The sequence below is a fragment of the Schistocerca cancellata genome, chromosome 2 (assembly GCF_023864275.1).
Source record: "Schistocerca cancellata isolate TAMUIC-IGC-003103 chromosome 2, iqSchCanc2.1, whole genome shotgun sequence".
In the NCBI taxonomy this organism is placed as follows: domain Eukaryota; kingdom Metazoa; phylum Arthropoda; class Insecta; order Orthoptera; family Acrididae; genus Schistocerca; species Schistocerca cancellata.
In genome coordinates this window covers 856,474,391-856,491,938 of record NC_064627.1, presented here as the reverse complement: position 1 = coordinate 856,491,938, position 17,548 = coordinate 856,474,391, and the positions used below count along the sequence as shown (strand labels likewise).

General features: G+C 43.9%; 1 protein-coding gene across 1 annotated transcript in view; it reads right to left on the bottom strand.

Annotated features, from left to right (window-relative positions):
* LOC126162788 (uncharacterized) overlaps positions 1–17,548 on the bottom strand; it is a 640,449-nt gene that overhangs the window by 88,624 nt on the left and 534,277 nt on the right. The window contains exon 4 of the mRNA XM_049919506.1: positions 751–883. Coding sequence (XP_049775463.1) covers positions 751–883 — 133 coding nt within the window. The remainder of the gene's footprint in view (positions 1–750; positions 884–17,548) is intronic.

Below are 17,548 nucleotides of genomic sequence, written 5' to 3'. Positions count from 1 at the left end.
GACTGAAACAAAGCGGTGTTGTTCGGACAGGGAGGACATACAGAGAGACAGGAACTGTCGATGACATGCCTCGCTCAGGCCGCTGCAGTGGATGACCGCTACCTACGGATTATGTCTCGGAGGAACCCTGGCAGCAACGCCACCATGTTGAATAACATGAAGAAGAAGGTCTTCATATCGTTAAGGCTAACCGGCCATTGATCTTCTTCTTCTGTGTGGATGCACACGCATTGCCCGAACTCTTACGGGACTCGGTAAAATTGTCTGTCGCGAGTAATGAGTGTAATGGGCAGGGGCACTACGAATTGGCTTGCGCCCTGTAGACGTAAATTTTTCTAGGTGTATGTTCAGAAAGTACGTCTTCACAGACGAGGATAAAACAAGGTCCCTTGTTCCTTTCCCATTATCTGACTCTGGAAAATAAACTCTTGTAATGAATGTTTATTACTGTTATTGTTGTTACTATTATTGTTATTGTCATTTAGGCATATTATATGTCTACAGTGCTCTTTGCGAGTTTTTCTTCAAAATGTTTGTTTGTATAATGACATGGTAGGATTAAATGTCATTAACAACGAAAAACAATAGAGTAAAAATTAGTAAGTAAATAATAATAAACATCGCACTATGCATAAGCTGGTCTAGTGATGCACTGCTGGGTGCAGACAACCATTCGCTTACGCTGTCTTGAAAAAACAAGTAAATTACTAAAATATATTTTAAAAAAGCAAGAATTTCGTCTGAAATTACCTTCATGTGCTGCCTCCATTCTGGATCGTCTATCGTGTCTTCAAACCCACCCCATAGGGAAAACTTTGGTACCACAGTGAAGATGGCCTCACCGCCTGGTGCCAACAGCTTGTGGATATTCTGTATGGCTCGTCTGAACAAAAAAGTATTTCTATAATTATTTCATGGATCCAATACGAAAGAAATATTTACGAGTGAAATAAATACTAAAAATCGCCGACGAGCTGCTGATATTGAAAACAGTTCTGGTTCAGTGGTGTAAAAGGGAGCACGACTTGAAACGTGAGTCCCTTCCTTTATGTCAGCACCACACAAACCCTGTATCTTCCGGTGTAATATCTTCCATTGTTCAGTAGGCACCCCTTGCTCCATTGCAGCTAAGTGTATGAAAGTAATATTTTAAGTTATGTGTGTAAATAATCATTTATCAGTAGAGCATTTCCTGAATAGTTGAAATATGCTTAAGTTAAACTTTTGTTTATGAGAGAAGATAAGCTAAGTTTACGAAAGAGTATGCTTCTGAGATAGGTAACATTTTTAAGTTATATGTATAAATAGTTTTTTATTAGTGGAACATTACCTGAATAGTTGAAATATGCTGAAGATAAGCCATTGTTTATGTAAAGAGATAAAAAAAATATCTTCTAATTTTCATCCTGTTTCACTTCTGCCAGCATTTTCGAAGATTTTAGAAAAGGTAAAATACAATCTGCTTCGTAACCATCTGACAACAAATAATATATCGTCATGGTCTCAGCTGGGAATTCTAAATCGTTCCTTTATTGAGAAGGCTATCTACACAACCAGCGTGAATGTACTTAATTCATTAGACAATAAATTACAGGCTGGCGGTATATTCTGTGATCTGTCAGAGGCATTTCACTGTGTAAACCACAATATTTTTTCAAGTAAATAAGAACATTGCTGGATAACAATAAATTATGCAAACTGGTTTAAATCCCTTTCCCTGACAGGAAACAGTGATGTCATCAGGAAAGAGTCATGTATGGACCAATTAGGCATCATCCAATTGGGAACTAATTACGTATGATGTCCCACAAGGTTCGACCTCACGACCCTTACATTTTATTGATCTTCCATCTGTGTCGTTAACGGATGCCAAGTTTATTTTGTTTGCAGATGATACAAATACTGTATGAAGTACAGTTTTAGAAATATCTTTTAATGAAATCTTTGTAGACATTAATAAGACGTTCCCAGCCAATTCCTTATCACTATACTTTTGAAAAACATAGTACTTGTAGTTCAGAATTGGTTTGAGGTTTGCTGCCAGAATATACTAAAAATACAACTACAAACAGAGAGAAGAAGTTCACAGTGTTAAATTCTTAGGATTACGGTTTGATGATAAATTCAGCTGGGAGTAGAATACCTCAGATATGCTGTAGCTGCTAAACAAATCCGTATTTGTAATGTGAATGTTGTCAGACATTTGTGAGATAAAAATAAAAAAAGCTAGCATACTATGTTTACTGTCAGTCCTCAGTGTCACACGGGATTACTTTTTGGGGTAACTCATGTAGTCAAATTAAATTTTTTCTGGGCCCAAAAACGTGTAGATTGATAAGAATTATTTGTGGTGTGAACTCAAGATCATCCTGCAGATGCCTGTTTAGGAAATTGGGCATACTAACTGCTGTTTCCAAAAATATTTAATTCTTAATGAATTTTGTCGTATACCCTTTGTCAAAATAACAGCTCAGTTGATGGAATAAGAATAATCTTCACAGAGATATAAGATCAGCTCATTTGGTCTAGAAATATATCCTTTATTCAGGAACACACATTATCAATGAACTGTCAGCAGTCATAAAAAGTTTAACCACTACCAACGTACTGTTTTAGATAAGCCTAAAGCAGTTTATTGGCGGCCAACTCCTCCTTTCTTAGTAGAACCAACTGATGTGTCTACGTTACTAATAATATCAAATAATTTGAGTATTAGCACAATATGACTTCGATACACTTTCAGTGCCGTAATGCGATCAGTGTGTTGTAAAATGGTATTTCTTTTTTGCCATGAATAGGGTAAGCATTAACATTTGCACTTCAATCTACATCTACATCTACGCGGTTACTCTACTATTCACAATTAAGTGCCTGACAGAGGGTTCAATGAACCACCTTCAAGCTGTCTTCCTACCGTTCCACTCTCGAACGGCACGCGGGAAAAACGAACACTTAAATTTTTCTGTGCGAGTCCTGATTTCTCTTATTTTATCGTGATGATCATTTCTCCCTATGTAGGTGGGTGCCAACAGGATGTTTTCGCAATCGGAGGAGAAAACTGGTGATTGAAATTTCATGAGAAGATCCCGCCGCAACGAAAAACGCCTTTGTTTTAATGATTGCCACTCCAATTCACGTATCATGTCTGTGGCATTAACTCCCCTATTCCGCGATAATACAAAACGAGCCGCCCTTCTTTGAACTGTTTCAATATCATCCGTCAGTCCCACCTGATACGGATCCCACACCGCACAGTAATACTCCATAACAGAGCGGACAAGTCTAGTGTAAGCAGTCAATTTAGTAGACCTGTTGCACCTTCTAAGTGTGCTGCCGATGAATCGCAGTCTTTGGTTTGCTCTACCCACAACATTATCTATGTGATCGTTCCAATTCAGGTTATTTGTAATTGTAATCCCTGAGTATTTAGGGCTAGTTGAATTTACAGCCTTCAGATTTGTGTGACTTACTACGTAATCAAAATTTAGCGGATTTCTTTTAGTACTCATTTGAATAACTTCACACTTTTCTTTATTCAGGGTCAATTACCACTTTTCGCAGCACACAGACATCTTATCCAAATCATTTTGCGGTCCGGCACACAGTTTTAATCTGCCAGGAAGTTTATGTATTACATGTGCTTGAGAGATTTGACTGTTATTTAGTTGAAACTAATGAAGAACCTTTTCAGTGCCGTGACTGGTAACACTGTGCGGGCAGGATCATTGAGAACTGTGCTGTCGTAAATACATTGACTGGTGAGAGAAGTGACGCACCCAGAAAGGAAGGGGCAAACGAAATTAAACTTCTCGGCTTTAGAGGTTATGTGTTGTTATTTCAGTGTTTATGGAATCGAGCGGGATTCACAAAGAATTTGCAGTATGAGCCCTCTTATCATTACAACGGAGCGCCCCCTATTACTTGAATGCATGAAATGATTCTCTTGCGAAGGGTGTCTCCTGTCTCGATCCGCTCCACTGCTGTTGTAACTGGTCCTGAATATAGTCGATATTGGCACTGGGAGGGAGTTGATGTCCGATCTGGTCCCACACATGCATGTCACGGGCAGGTCTGTGAATCTTACTCGCCACGGTAGTAACTCAGTGTCACACAGATACTTCGCAGAGAGTCGTGCCTTGTGTGGACAGACATTATCCTGTTGAAAAATGGCATGAGAGGTAACGTATGAGGATGCAGCAAGTCTGTCTCTAACCTGAAACTACACTCATGCTCATAAATTAAGGATAATTAAAGAATGTGGTGCCACAGAGCGTGGCACTACACAAAACTGGCCCTAATAGCATGGGCATATAGGGAACACACACGACACAGATCTGTAAGTCCACGGTAGTGGTGATAAGTTGAGAAAACCCTCCCGAAACACATATTCTGTAAAACGCCACTGTTTCCTGCGCATGTACCCCGACATCATTATGGGATACCATCACCATGCACACGTACACAGGCCGCACAACGGGTTGATATACTCTCGATCAGGTGGTCGAGCAGCTGCTGGGGTATAGCCTCCCATTCTTTGCACCTGCCTGTCGGATCTCCTGAAGTGTCGTAGGGGTTTGAAGACGTGCAGCGATACGTCGACCGAGAGCATTTTAGACGTACTCGATGGGGTTTAGGTCTGGAGAACAGGCAGGCCACTCCAGTTGCCTGGTATCTTCTGTTTCAAGGTACTCCTCCACGATGGCAGCTCGGTGGGGCCGTGTATTATCATCCATCAGGTGGAAGGTGGGACCCACTGCACCACTGAAAAGGCGGACATACTGGTGCAAAATTACGTCCCGATACATCCGTCAAAGATATGCAGAGGTTTACATGCACCAATCATAATCCCATCCCACACCATCAAACCACGACGTCCAAACAGGTCCCTTTCAAGGACATTAAGGGGTTGGTATGTGGTTGCTGGTTCACGCCAGATGAAAACCCGGCGAGAATCACTGTTCAGACTATACCTGGACTCGTCCGTGAACATAACCTGGGACCTCTGTTCCAATGATCATGTACTGTGTTCGTGACACCAGGCTTTACGGGCTCTCCAGTGACCAAGGGTCAGTGGAATACACCTTGAAGGTCTCCGGGCGAATAAACCATGTCTGTTCAGTCATCCGTAGTGTGTCTGGAGACAACTGTTCCAGTGGCTGTGGTAAGGCGAACAAGGCTACCAGCAGTACTTCGTGACCGTCTGCGGGCACTGATGATGAGATATCGGTATTCTTGTGGTGTTGTAGACTGTGGACGTCCCGTACTGTAGCGCCTGGACACGCTTCCTGTCTGCTGGAATCGTTGCCATAATCTTGAGCTCATACTTTATGCCACATAGAAGGCCTATGCTACAACCTGCTGTGTTTGACCAGCCTCCAGTCGCTCTAGTATTCTACCCCTCATAACGTCATCAATATGTGTTTTTTGAGCCATTTTCAACACACAGTCACCATTAGCACGTCTGCACACTTACTCGCTGCACCATACTCTGACATGCACCAACACACCTCTGCGTAATGGGACTGCTGCCAGTGCCAACGTGCGACGACCGCAGGTCAAATGCAACGTATGGTCATACCCGAGGTGATTAAAACCTGCAAACCGCCCACCAGAGCGTTGCTTCACCATGTATCAGCATTATCCTTAATTTATGAGCATTAGTGTATATTCGAAGACTCTTCACACCATGATGCCAGAAGTAAGACCGCTGTGCCCCACCAAAACATCGGAAGAATGGGACCACTCGCCAGGTCAAAGCCATACGCACCGATGAGAGCCATCTTGGGTAGTACAGAACCACGGATCATCGCGGGACACAATGCTACGCCATTTGTCAGCAATTGATGCTTCCTGTTCACGGTACCGCTCCAAACGCAGGTGTTCGTATTGTGGTGTTAACGGCAGCCTAGCACAGTAATCAACATCGACCAATGCTGCGTAACTGCACAGAATGTGCAGGGAGTCCATTAAATTTCTTGGATGGTAGGCACAGATGTGACAGATTGCGACTTACTTGGTGCAAAATACGGCATTCCTCTTTTGCCGTGATCAGAGTTGGTAGACCGCAACCTCGTCGACGAATAGCCTGCCCGCATGTATCCATGCAGTCCAACATCAGCCAACTGTCATACCGGAATCCCCCACACATCAGGATATTGTACGATTCCCCCAGCTGGCCAAATTGAGACCTACAATGAGGCCCCTTTCCTGTCAGGTACTGACAGCGACCACTCAACATCTGACGCTGTTCAGGTCTCTTGTACACCATACTATGCCTGTGGTGGCGGTTCTGCCTGTGACAGATAATTACAATTTTGATTACTTACGTACCCGCCGATGGTGTGTACTACTTTATACTGACCTCCGACCATGTCTTCTGGGTGCTTCACTATTTTTGTCAGGCAGTGTAATTACACTACTAGCCATTCAAATTGCTACAACACGAAGATGACGTGCTACAGACGCGAAATTTAACCGACAGGAAGAAGATGCTGTCATATGCAAATGATTAGCTTTTCAGAGCATTCACACGAGGCTGGCGCCGGTGGCGACACCTACAACGTGTTAACATGAGGAAAGTTTCCAACCGATTTCTCATAAACAAACAGCAGTTGACTGGCGTTGCCTGGTGAAACGTTGTTGTGATGCCTCGTGTAAGGAGGAGAAATACGTACCATCACGCTTCCGACTTTGATAAAGGTCGGATTGGAGCCTATCGCGGATTGCGGTTTATCGTATCGCGACATTGCTGCCCACGTTGGTCGAGATCCAATGACGGTTAGCAGAATATGGAATCGGTGGGTTCAGGAGGGTAATACGGAACGACGTGCTGGATCCCAGCGGCCTCGTATCACTAGTAGTCGAGATGATGGGCATCTTATCCGCATGTCTGTAACGGATCGTGCAGCCACGTCTCGATCCCCGAGTCAACAGATGGGGACGTTTGCAAGACAACAACCATCTGCACGAACAGTTGACGACGTTTGCAGCAGCATGGATTATCAGTTCTGAGACCATGGCTGCGGTTACCCTTGACGCAGCATCACAGGCAGGAGCGCTTGCGACGGTGTACTCAACGACGAACATGGGTGCGCGAATGGCGAAACTTCATTTTTTCGGATGAATCCAGGTTCTGTTGACAGCATCACGATGGTCGCATCCGTATTTGGCGACATCTCGGTCAACACACGTTGGAAGCATGTTTTCGTCATCGCCATACTGGCGTATCACCCGGCGTGATGGTATGGGGTGCCACTGGTTACACGTCTCAGTCACCTCTTGTTCGCATTGACGACACTTTGAACAGTGGACGTTATATTTCAGATGTGTTACGACCCATGTCTCTACCCTTCATTTGATCCCTGGGAAACCCTACATTTTAGCAGGATAATGCACGACCGCATGTTGCAGGTCCATTACGGTCCTTCCTGGATACAGAAAATGTTCGACTGCTGTCCTGGCCAGCACATTCTCCACATCTCTTACCAATTGGAAACGTCTGGTCAATGGTGGCCGAGCAACTGGCTCGTCACAATACGCCAGTTACTACTCTTGATGAACTGTGGTATCGTGTTGAAGCTGCATGGGCAGCTGTACCTGTACACGCCATCCAAGCTCTGTTTGACTCAATGCCCAGGCGTATCAAGGCCGTTATTACGGCCAGAGGTGGTTGTTCGGGGTACTGATTTCTCAGGATCTATGCAGCCAAATTGCGTGAAAATATAATCACTTGTCTAGTATTCTACATATGTATAGTATTCTAGTACAATATATTTGTCCAATGAATATGTTTATCGTCTGCATTTCTTCTTGGCGTAGTAATTTTAATGGCCAGTAGTGTAAATGAATAAGATATTACAAGCCACTTTTAAACGTTTCTTATTGCTGTGAATGCACTGATCGAAAAAAAGTTACAACACCAAGAAAGAGTTGTACGACATAAATGAAAGTTGGTAGGTGTGTTTCGAAATCTCGAAGATGATGTCTCTTCAAATTTCGCGCCGGTCGCGTAAGAGTGGCGCTAGCAGCGCCATTATGAGGATGCAAATCAGCTTTGTTTTAAATACGTGCAGTAACTGTTGTGAGCATTAATTACCTTTGGGATTTAACGGGCAGAGCTGACTTCGGTCAAGAATGCCTTTAAGTGACAAAGGCGACATTATCAACCCTCACTGAGTGTGAACAGCATCGTGTAACAGGGCTACGAGAAGTGGAATTTTCCTTCTGAGGTACTGCAGAAAGACATGACAGGAATCTAGTCACTGTACATGACTACTGACAGTGGTGGTCCGAAAATGTACGGTCGTAAAAAGACCGAGCGCCGGACGGCCATGTGCCACTACCGAGAGCGACGAATATCGTGTTCGGTGTTTGGCACTGGCGCATCGTACTGTATCTGCAGCAGCAATCTGAGCAGAAGCTGGCACCACAGTGACACAACAAACTGTTACAAACTGCTTACTTCGTGGACAGCTCCGAGTCTGGTGCCCTGTAGCGTGCATTCCACCGACCACGAACCACTGCCATTTGCGACTTCAGTGGTGTCGAGCGAGAGCTCATTGGAAGACAGGACGGAGGTCTGTTGTTTTTTTCTGATGAAAACACGTTCTGACTCGGTGCCAGTGATGGCTGTGTTTTGGTTAGAAGGACTCTAGTTGAGGATCTCCAGCTGACCATTCTGCTTGCTAGACACACTGCACCTGCAGCAGGAGCACTCTCGCACGCTGACTGCAAATGGGCATGGATGTGTGTGATGTCCTTAGGTTAGTTAGGTTTAATTAGTTCTAAGTTCTAGGCGACTGATGACCTCAGGAGCTAAGTCGCATACTGCTCAGAGCCATTTGAACCATTTTTTTGACTGCAAATTTGAACGTGTCTCGTGATTCGACCTGTTGTGATAGCATTCATGAACAGTGTTCCAGGGGGTGTTTTCCAACAGGATTACGCTCGCCCACATACCGCTGTTGTGTCCCAGAAGTGTACAGGCGAAAGGGTCGCTTAGCTGAGAGAGTTGTTTATACGTTTATTGTTTTTGTTGATATGGTCTTCTGACAGAAGCCTCGTTGATGCAGCGCACCACGCTACTTGCTCCCGTAATTGTTACTTCTGAGATGCTTTTCTTGCCATTACCTTTCTAAATTTCACATCCTCCCTGCTTCGGAGCAGTTACTTTACTGCTCAAGTAGCAGAACTCGTCTACTACTTTTAACGTCTCGTTTGCTAATATAATTCCCTCGGCATCACCTGATACAGGGCGACACACGGGAGACAGACGGTTTTTAATGAAATAATACTCAGCCAACTTTAAAATTAATGCATGTTTATTTACACAAAATCAAAGCTCATTATTTGCCATTTTAGTCAACAAAGTTATTTGTCAAAAATAATGTCGTCAAGGTGATGTCCATCATTTCGAATGCAGGAGTCAAGTCTCTTCTCAAAATCCTCCATCACACCGACTAAAATCTCTGCAGGGATGGTAGCAATTTCTTGAATGATTGCATTCTTCAACTCGTCCAAACTTCGTGGTTTGTGGTTATAGACACAATTCTTAAGGAACCCCCACAGAAAAAAAGTCACATACTGACAAGTCGGGAGACCTGGAGGGCCAAGGAACTTGCCAAAATGTGAGATAATCCGGCCAGGGAACATGCGCCTAACAACTGTCATTGAAGTGTTTGCGGTGTGCGATTTTGCCCCATCCTGCTGGAACCAAACACGTTTTAAAGGGATTCGTCATCTTCTTAGTTCTGGTTCCAGGAATGTTTCAAGCATACAAATATAACGAACCGAATTAACAGTAACTGTGACCCCGGTCTCTTCAAAAAAATAAGGTCCAAAAATGCCAACAGAGCCAAGAGTACACCAGACTGTTTCTTTTTCTGAGTGTAGAGGACGCTGGTGGATAAGGTGTGGATGCTCTGGCGCCCAGTAGCGTGTTTTTCGCTTGTTCACGGTCCCATTTAAAAGAAAATGAGCTTCGTCGTTCATCAATAAAATTTCATTTTCATTCGATCCCAAAATCACTCGCATTCTGTAAGCGAAATCTTCTCGTGCAGCAAAATCAGTTTCCTTAAGTTGTTGGACAAAGAGCATTTTGTGGGGATGGAATTTTAATTCTTTATGCAAAATTCGTCTAACCGATTCACGATTGATTCGTAACTCACTAGCATGACGTCTAGCTGACCGTCCTGGGCTTCTGACTGCCACTTGCCTTACCCTTTCAACATTTTCTGGTGTCGCTACTCTGCTTCTCGGGCCAGGATGCTTTTTATCCAGTATGTTTCCAGTTGATCTGAAGTTTTCCATCCATCTGAGGATTGTGTTACGGCTCGGAACAGCTCCATGTCGAGCAACATTAAACCACGCACGAAACAATCGCTGCGCAGCAATAATAGACTCACCACTTTTCACGAAACTGTCATGGACAAACACTAGACGTTGCAAGTCCCACTGCTCCATAGTGACTGAGTAAATAAAATGGCGTCTTGTGTGGATCAGAACTATCCCCACCATGACCACCTCCCACCACCGCGCCCTCAGTACTACACAGTTCAAAACCTTCCGTCTCCTGTGTGTCACCCTGTATAATCCGACTACATTCCATTACCCTTGTTTTACTTTTGTTGATGTTTAACTTACATTCTCCTTCCAAGACACGGCCTGTTCTGTTCACTGCACATTCAAGTCTTTTGTTGTCTCTGACAGCTTTACAATGTCATCGGAAAACTGCTAAGTTTTTATTTCTTCACCCTGAACTTTAATTCCCTGTAGAGCTTACGTTCTACCAGCCGGTGATATGCATTGCTTTGATATCCTTTAAAAAAATCTGAGGAACCTTTAACCAGGCTAAACGCGTTATTTGTACGAAAATAGCTTTGCAAGCAGGACTGTCTCATTGTACGATCTTTAATTCTCTTTTCCAAATATCTCCTTGCGTTCCTTCACAGATTTTTCAATGTACAGAGTCAATAACATTGGTGGTAGGCTACAACCCTGTCTCATTCCCTTCCAACCACCAACCACTGCTTCGCCTTCATGCCTCTCGACTCTTATAATTGCCCTCTGGTTTCTGTATATGTCGTAAATAACCTTCGTCTCCCCACATTGTACCACTGCTACCTTCAGAATTTTAAAGAATGTTTCTCAATCAACATTGTCAAAATCTTTCTCCAAATCTACAAATGATAAAAACGTCGATTTGCCTTTCCTTAACCTACCTTCTAAGAGAAGCCGTAGGGTCAGTATCGCCTCGCGTGTTCCACATTTTTCCGGAATCCAAATTGATCTTTCCCGCGGTCGGCTTCTGCCAGTTTTTCCATTCTTCTGTAAATATTTCGGGTCTGTATTTTGCAATCGTCTGTTATTAAAGCGATAGTTCGGTAATATTCAGACCTTCAGCAACTGCTTACTTTGGGAATGGAATCATTGCATTCCTTTTCGCCTGTCTCATACATTTGAGTTCCAGGTGGAAGAGTTTTGTCGTGGCTGGCTCTCCCAAGGATATCAGTAGTTCCGACGGAATGTCGTCTACTCCCGGGGCCTTGTTTTGACCTAACCATTCCAGACCTTTGTCAAATTCTTCTCGCAGTATCGTATCTCCCACCTCTTCTTCTTCTACTTCCATTTCTCTAATGTTGCCTTCAAGTACATTTCCCTCGTGTAGCCCCTCTATGTGCTCCTTCCACCTTTCAGCTTTCCTTTCTTTGATTTGTACTGATTTTCCGTCTCAGCTCTTGACATTCATAGAGCTAATTCTCTTTTCTCCAAAGACCCCTTTAATTTTCCTGTAGGTGGCATTGATTTTTCTCCTAGTTATGAATGTTTGTATAGACTTCCGTTTGTCCTCTAGCCATTCCTCATTGCCCTTTTTTCACTTCCTGTTAATCATATTTTTTAGATGTTTGTATTCCCTTTCGTCTGCTTCATTTGTTGCTTTTTTATATTTTCTCCTTTCATTACTCAAATTCAGTATTTCCTGTGATTTCCAAGGATTTCCCCTAGGTCTTGTGTTTTTACCTATTTGATCCTCTGCTGCTTTCACTATTTCGTCTCTCCAAGCTATCCATTCGTCTTCTACTGTATTCCTTTCCCCTGTTTCAGTCAATCGTTGCTTAATGTTCCTTTGAAACTCTTAGCGACGTCTGGTTCTTTCATCTACATCTACATGGTTACTCTGCTATTCACACTTAAGTGTCTGGCAGAGGGTTATCGAACCATTTTCATACTACTTCTCTACCATTCCACTCTTGAATGGCGCGTGGGAAAAAGGAACACATAAATCTTCCCGTTCGAGCTCTGATTTCTCTTATTTTATTATGATGATAATTTCCCCCTACGTAGGTGGGTGTCAACAAAATATTTATGCATTCGGAAGAGAAAGTTGGTGATTTAAATTTCGTAAATAGATCTCGCCGCAAAGAAAACTGCCTTTGTTTCAGAGACAGCCACCTCAACTCGCGTATGATATCAGTGACACTCTCACCCCTATTGCGCGATAACACGAAACGAGCTGCGCTTCTTTGCACTTTTTCGATGTCCTCCGTCAATCCTACCTGGCAAGGATCCCATACCGAGCAGCAATATTCCGGCAGAGGTCGGACAAGTGAAATGTGGGTTGTCTCGTAGTAGGTTTGTCGCATCTTCTAAGTGTTCTGCCAACAAAGCGCAGTCTTTGTTTCACCTTCCCCACAATATTATCTGTGTGGTCTTTCCAGTTTAAGTTGCTCGTAATTGTAATTCCTATGTATTTAGTCGAATTGAAAGCCCTTAGATTTGTGCGATTTATCGTATACCCAAAATTTATCGGATTTCTTTTAGTACCCATGTGGATGACCTCGCACTTTTCTTTGTTTAGTGGTAATTGGTACTTCTCGCACCATACAGAAAGTCTCTCTAGATCATTTTGTAAATGGAATTGATCGTCTGATGATTTTACTAGACGGTACATTACAGCGTCATCTGCAAACAATCTAAAGGGGCTGCTCAGATTATCACGTAGATCGTTTATGTAAATCAGGAACAGCAGAGGGCCTATGACACTACCTTGCGGAACGCCAGATATCACTTCTGTTCTATTCGATGCTTTACCGTCTATCACTATGAACTGTGACCTCTGTGAGAGGAAATCACGAATCCAGTCACACAAATGAGACGATACTCCATATGCACGAAATTTGATTAATAGTCGCTTGTGAGGAACGGTATCAAAAGCCTTCCGGAAATGTAGGAATATGGAATCGATTTGAGATGCCCTGTCGACCGCACTCATTACTTCGTGGGAATAAAGAGCTAGCTGTGTTGCACAAGAACGATGTTTTCTGAATCCGTGTTGGTTATGTATCAATACGTCATTTTATTTCAGCTTATCCGGGCGACATCTCCTTAATTTCCTACCTTTTTGCAAAATTTTCACTTTTAATCTACAGTTCATAACCAATAAATTATGGTCAGAGCCCAAATTGGTCCTGCAAATGTCCCACAGTTCAAAATATGGTTCAGAAATCTCTGTCTTATCATGTTACAATCAATCTGAAACCTAAGAGTGTCTACACATCTCTTACACGTATACAGCCATCGTTCATGATTCGTTAGCGGTGATTAAATCATGCTTTGTGCAAAGATCTACCAGGCGGCTTCCTGTTTCGTTCCTTCCCATCAATCAATATTCGTCAGCTGTTACTATTACTATTACTATCTACTGATATATAATACATTCTTTTTGCTACTTTATTTATCCACGAACATTTATGTGTATTTATTTCTAGGAAGAAGTACAATCTACATCCACTGAAAGAGAAATAGGAAGCAGATAGGAATGTCAGCGAAGGTGAAAGCTTTTTAAACGTTTCATTGAAACAGATACGGAGATGCAATTCATATCACCTTAGAGATCAAGAAAATATAAATGCCCACGCCCTATCAATAAAAAGAGGTGTAGCTGTTTGTAGCAAATGTTCAATGCATAATTACTGTTTTGCAAGCCTTCATATGAATAATTAAGAAAATAAAGATGCAAAATGTCATTATTTTTTTGGGACTGCAACTAAAACTGACATAGTTTCTTCCAGTGTCTTTCACACATATTTTTTGCAGTTTACTTGTGTGAGAAATTTGTATTCTCTAGTATCATGTTTTCTAATGTAAAGGAGAACTAACACGAAAGTTCGGATACGCTTACTATATTAATTCTGTCACTACAGAACAACTCACATTGCTATTTTGTGAATATACTGGTGCACTTTTATTTATTTCTTATGTTCAGTGTCTCCGGCATACGCTTGCCTGTGTAAGACAGTAAAAGTCACATAGTTTCTCTCAAAATTTTCCAGGTACTTCTTGGTTATGACAGTGCTAACCAAACGTAGCAGAGACAAATATACAAATAAACAGTTTCCTAAGAGTTATTAACTATTTTTTTATCCTTATGGTAGCTTACGTAGCTAAAAACGTAGTGTAACAATTCGTAGAAAAAGTTGTAAGCAAGTCCATCGTGATTTATTACACTACTGGCCACTAAAAAATGCTACACCACGAAGGTGACGTTCTACAGACGCGAAATTTAACCGACAGAAAGAAGATGCTGTGATATGCAAATGATTAGCTTTTCAGAGCATTTACACAAGGTTGGCGCCGGTGGCGACAACTACAACGTGCTGACATGACGAAAGTTTCCAACCGATTTCTCATACACAAATAGCAGTTGACCGGCGTTGCCTGGTGAAACGTTGTGATGCCTCGTGTAAGGAGGAGAAATGCGTACCATCACGTTTCCGACTTTGATAAAGGTCGGATTGTAGCCCATCGCGATTGCGGTTTATCGTATCGCGACATTGCTGCTCGCGTTGGTCGAGATCCAATGACTGTTAGCAGAATATGGAATCGGTGGGTTCAGGAGGGTAATACGGAACGCCGTGATGGATCCCAACGGCCTCGTATCACTAGCAATGGAGATGACAGGCATCTTATCCGCATGGCTGTAGAGGATCGTGCAGCCACGTCTCGATCCCTGAGTCAACAGATGGAGACGTTTGCAAGACAACAACCATCTGCACGAACAGTTCGACGACGTTTGCAGCAGCATGGACTATCAGCTCGGAGACCACGGCTGCAGTTAGCCTTGACCATGCATCACAGACAGGAGCGCCTGCGATGGTGTACTCAACGACGAACCTGGGTGCACGAATGGCAAAACGCCATTTTTTCGGATGAATCCAGGTTCTGTTTACAGCATCATGATGCTCGCATCCGTGTTCGGCTACATCGCGGTGAACGCACATTGGAAGCGTGTATTCGTCATCACCATGCTGGCGTATCACCCGGCGTGATGGTATAGGGTGCCATTGGTTACACGTCTCGGTCACATCTTGTTCGCATTGACGGCACTTTGAACAGTGGACGTTACATTTCAGATGTGTTACGACCCGGGGCTCTACCCTTCATTAGATCCCTGCGAAACCCTACATTTCAGCAGGATAATGCACGACCGCATGTTGCAGGGCCTGTACGGGCCTCTCAGGATACAGAAAATGTTCTACTGCTGCCCTGGCCAGCACATTCTCCAGATCTCTCACCAATTGAAAACGTCTGGTCGATGGTTGCCGAGTAACTGGTTCGTCGCAATACACCAGTCACTACTCTTGATGAACTGTGCTATCGTGTTGAAGCTGCATGGGCAGCTGTACCTGTACGCGCCATCCAAGTCTGTTTGACTCAATGCCCAGGCGTATCAAGGCCGTTATTACAGCCAGAGGTGGTTGTTCTAGGTACTGATTTCTCAGGATCTATGCACCCAAACTGCGTGAAGATGTAATCACATGTCAGTTCTAGTATAATATATTTGTCCAATGAATACCCGTTTATCATCTGCATTACTTCTTGGTGTAGTAATTTTAATGGCCAGTAGTGTATTTACAGATTTTGACATGAAGATGTGATAACTCAAATCTACGCTCACTTGGGTTAGGACTGTCTTCCGCCGATCATTTGAATTAGTCAGCGAGTACACACACTGATCGGCCACAACATGACGACCACTTACCTATTAGCCGGTATGTCCACCTTTGGCACTGGTAACAGCGGCGACGCGACGTGGCTTGAAAGTAATGAGGCCCTGGTAGGTCGCTGGACGGAGTTGGCACCACATCTGCTCACGCAAGTCACCTAATTGCGTAAATTCCAGGGAGGGGAGTTGTGGGGTAGGGGATGAGCTCTGACGCCACATTCAACAACATCCCAGATGTGTTCGATCGGGTTCAGATCTGGCAAGTTAGGAGGCCAGCATATCAAACGGAACTCGCCACTGTGTCTCTCGAACCACTCCTTCACACTCATGGTCTTGTGTCATGGCGCATTACCTTGTTGAAAAATACCACTGCCATAGTAAAACATGATCGTTATGAAGGGGTATACAAGTGCAGCACTGTACGATATTCATTGGCCGTCATGGTAACTTGCACGAGCTCGATTGGAGTCTTGGATGCCCGCGTGACTGTTCCACAGAACATAAATGGAGCAGTTGAAAGCTTGTCTCTGTCCCGTAGTGCAGGTGTCAAGGAACTGTTCCCCTGGAAGGCGATGGACCCGCCCCTTCTCATCGGCATGATGAAGGTAACGGGATGCATCAGACCTTGCAACGCTCTGTCACTACGCTAACGCCCATTGCCGATGGTCCAGAGGCCATTTCAGTCGTAATGTCAACATTGGCACAAGCATCGGTCGTCAGCTGCGTACGTCCATCGTTAGGAGTGTCCGGTGCGCTGTATGTTCAGCCCAGCACCGAAACCGGCCGCTGTTATCGAGCGGTTCTAGGCGCTTGAGTCCGGAACCGCGCTGCTGCTACGGTCGTAGGTTCGAATCCTGCCTCGGACATGGATGTGTGTGATGTCCTTAGGTTAGTAAGGGTTAAGTAGTTGTAAGTCTAGGGGACTGATGATCTCAGATGTTAAGTCCCATAGTGCTTAGAGCCATTTTGAAGCAGCATCGCAGTCTGATGTTAGTTCCTCCATAGTTTCCGCCTGTCCAGTTTTACCAGTCTACCTACCCTACGACGTCCGATGGTTGTAATGAGGAGTGGTCACCCAACCCCACGACGCGACGTGTCGGTGTGGTTTCACCTTGGTTTCGTCACGTGTTGAAGAACACCGAACAAACTGTACAGTTTCAGAAATGCTCGTGCCGAGCCTCCAGGGCATCAGAATCTGGCCTCGGTCAAAGACAGATGGCGCCTTCCGCATTCAACACCCGGGCAGCACGCTCACTGATACGAGGGTCACTCCAAAAGAAATGCACACTATTTTTGTAAAAATACAGTTTTCATTCTGCATGTGTGAAAGTTTTACAGGTTAGTTCAACCTGTTCCCGTGAGTGGCGCTCTCACAGCATGTCCTCAAGATGGCTGCTACACTTGACGTTCGTCAGAAGCAACGTGCTGTCATAGAATTCCTGTACTGTGAAAACGAGACAGTGGGAAATATCCACAAGAGGTTGAAAAAGGTGTATGGAGATGCTGCTGTCGATCGCAGTACAGTTAGTCGGTGGGCAAGCAGTT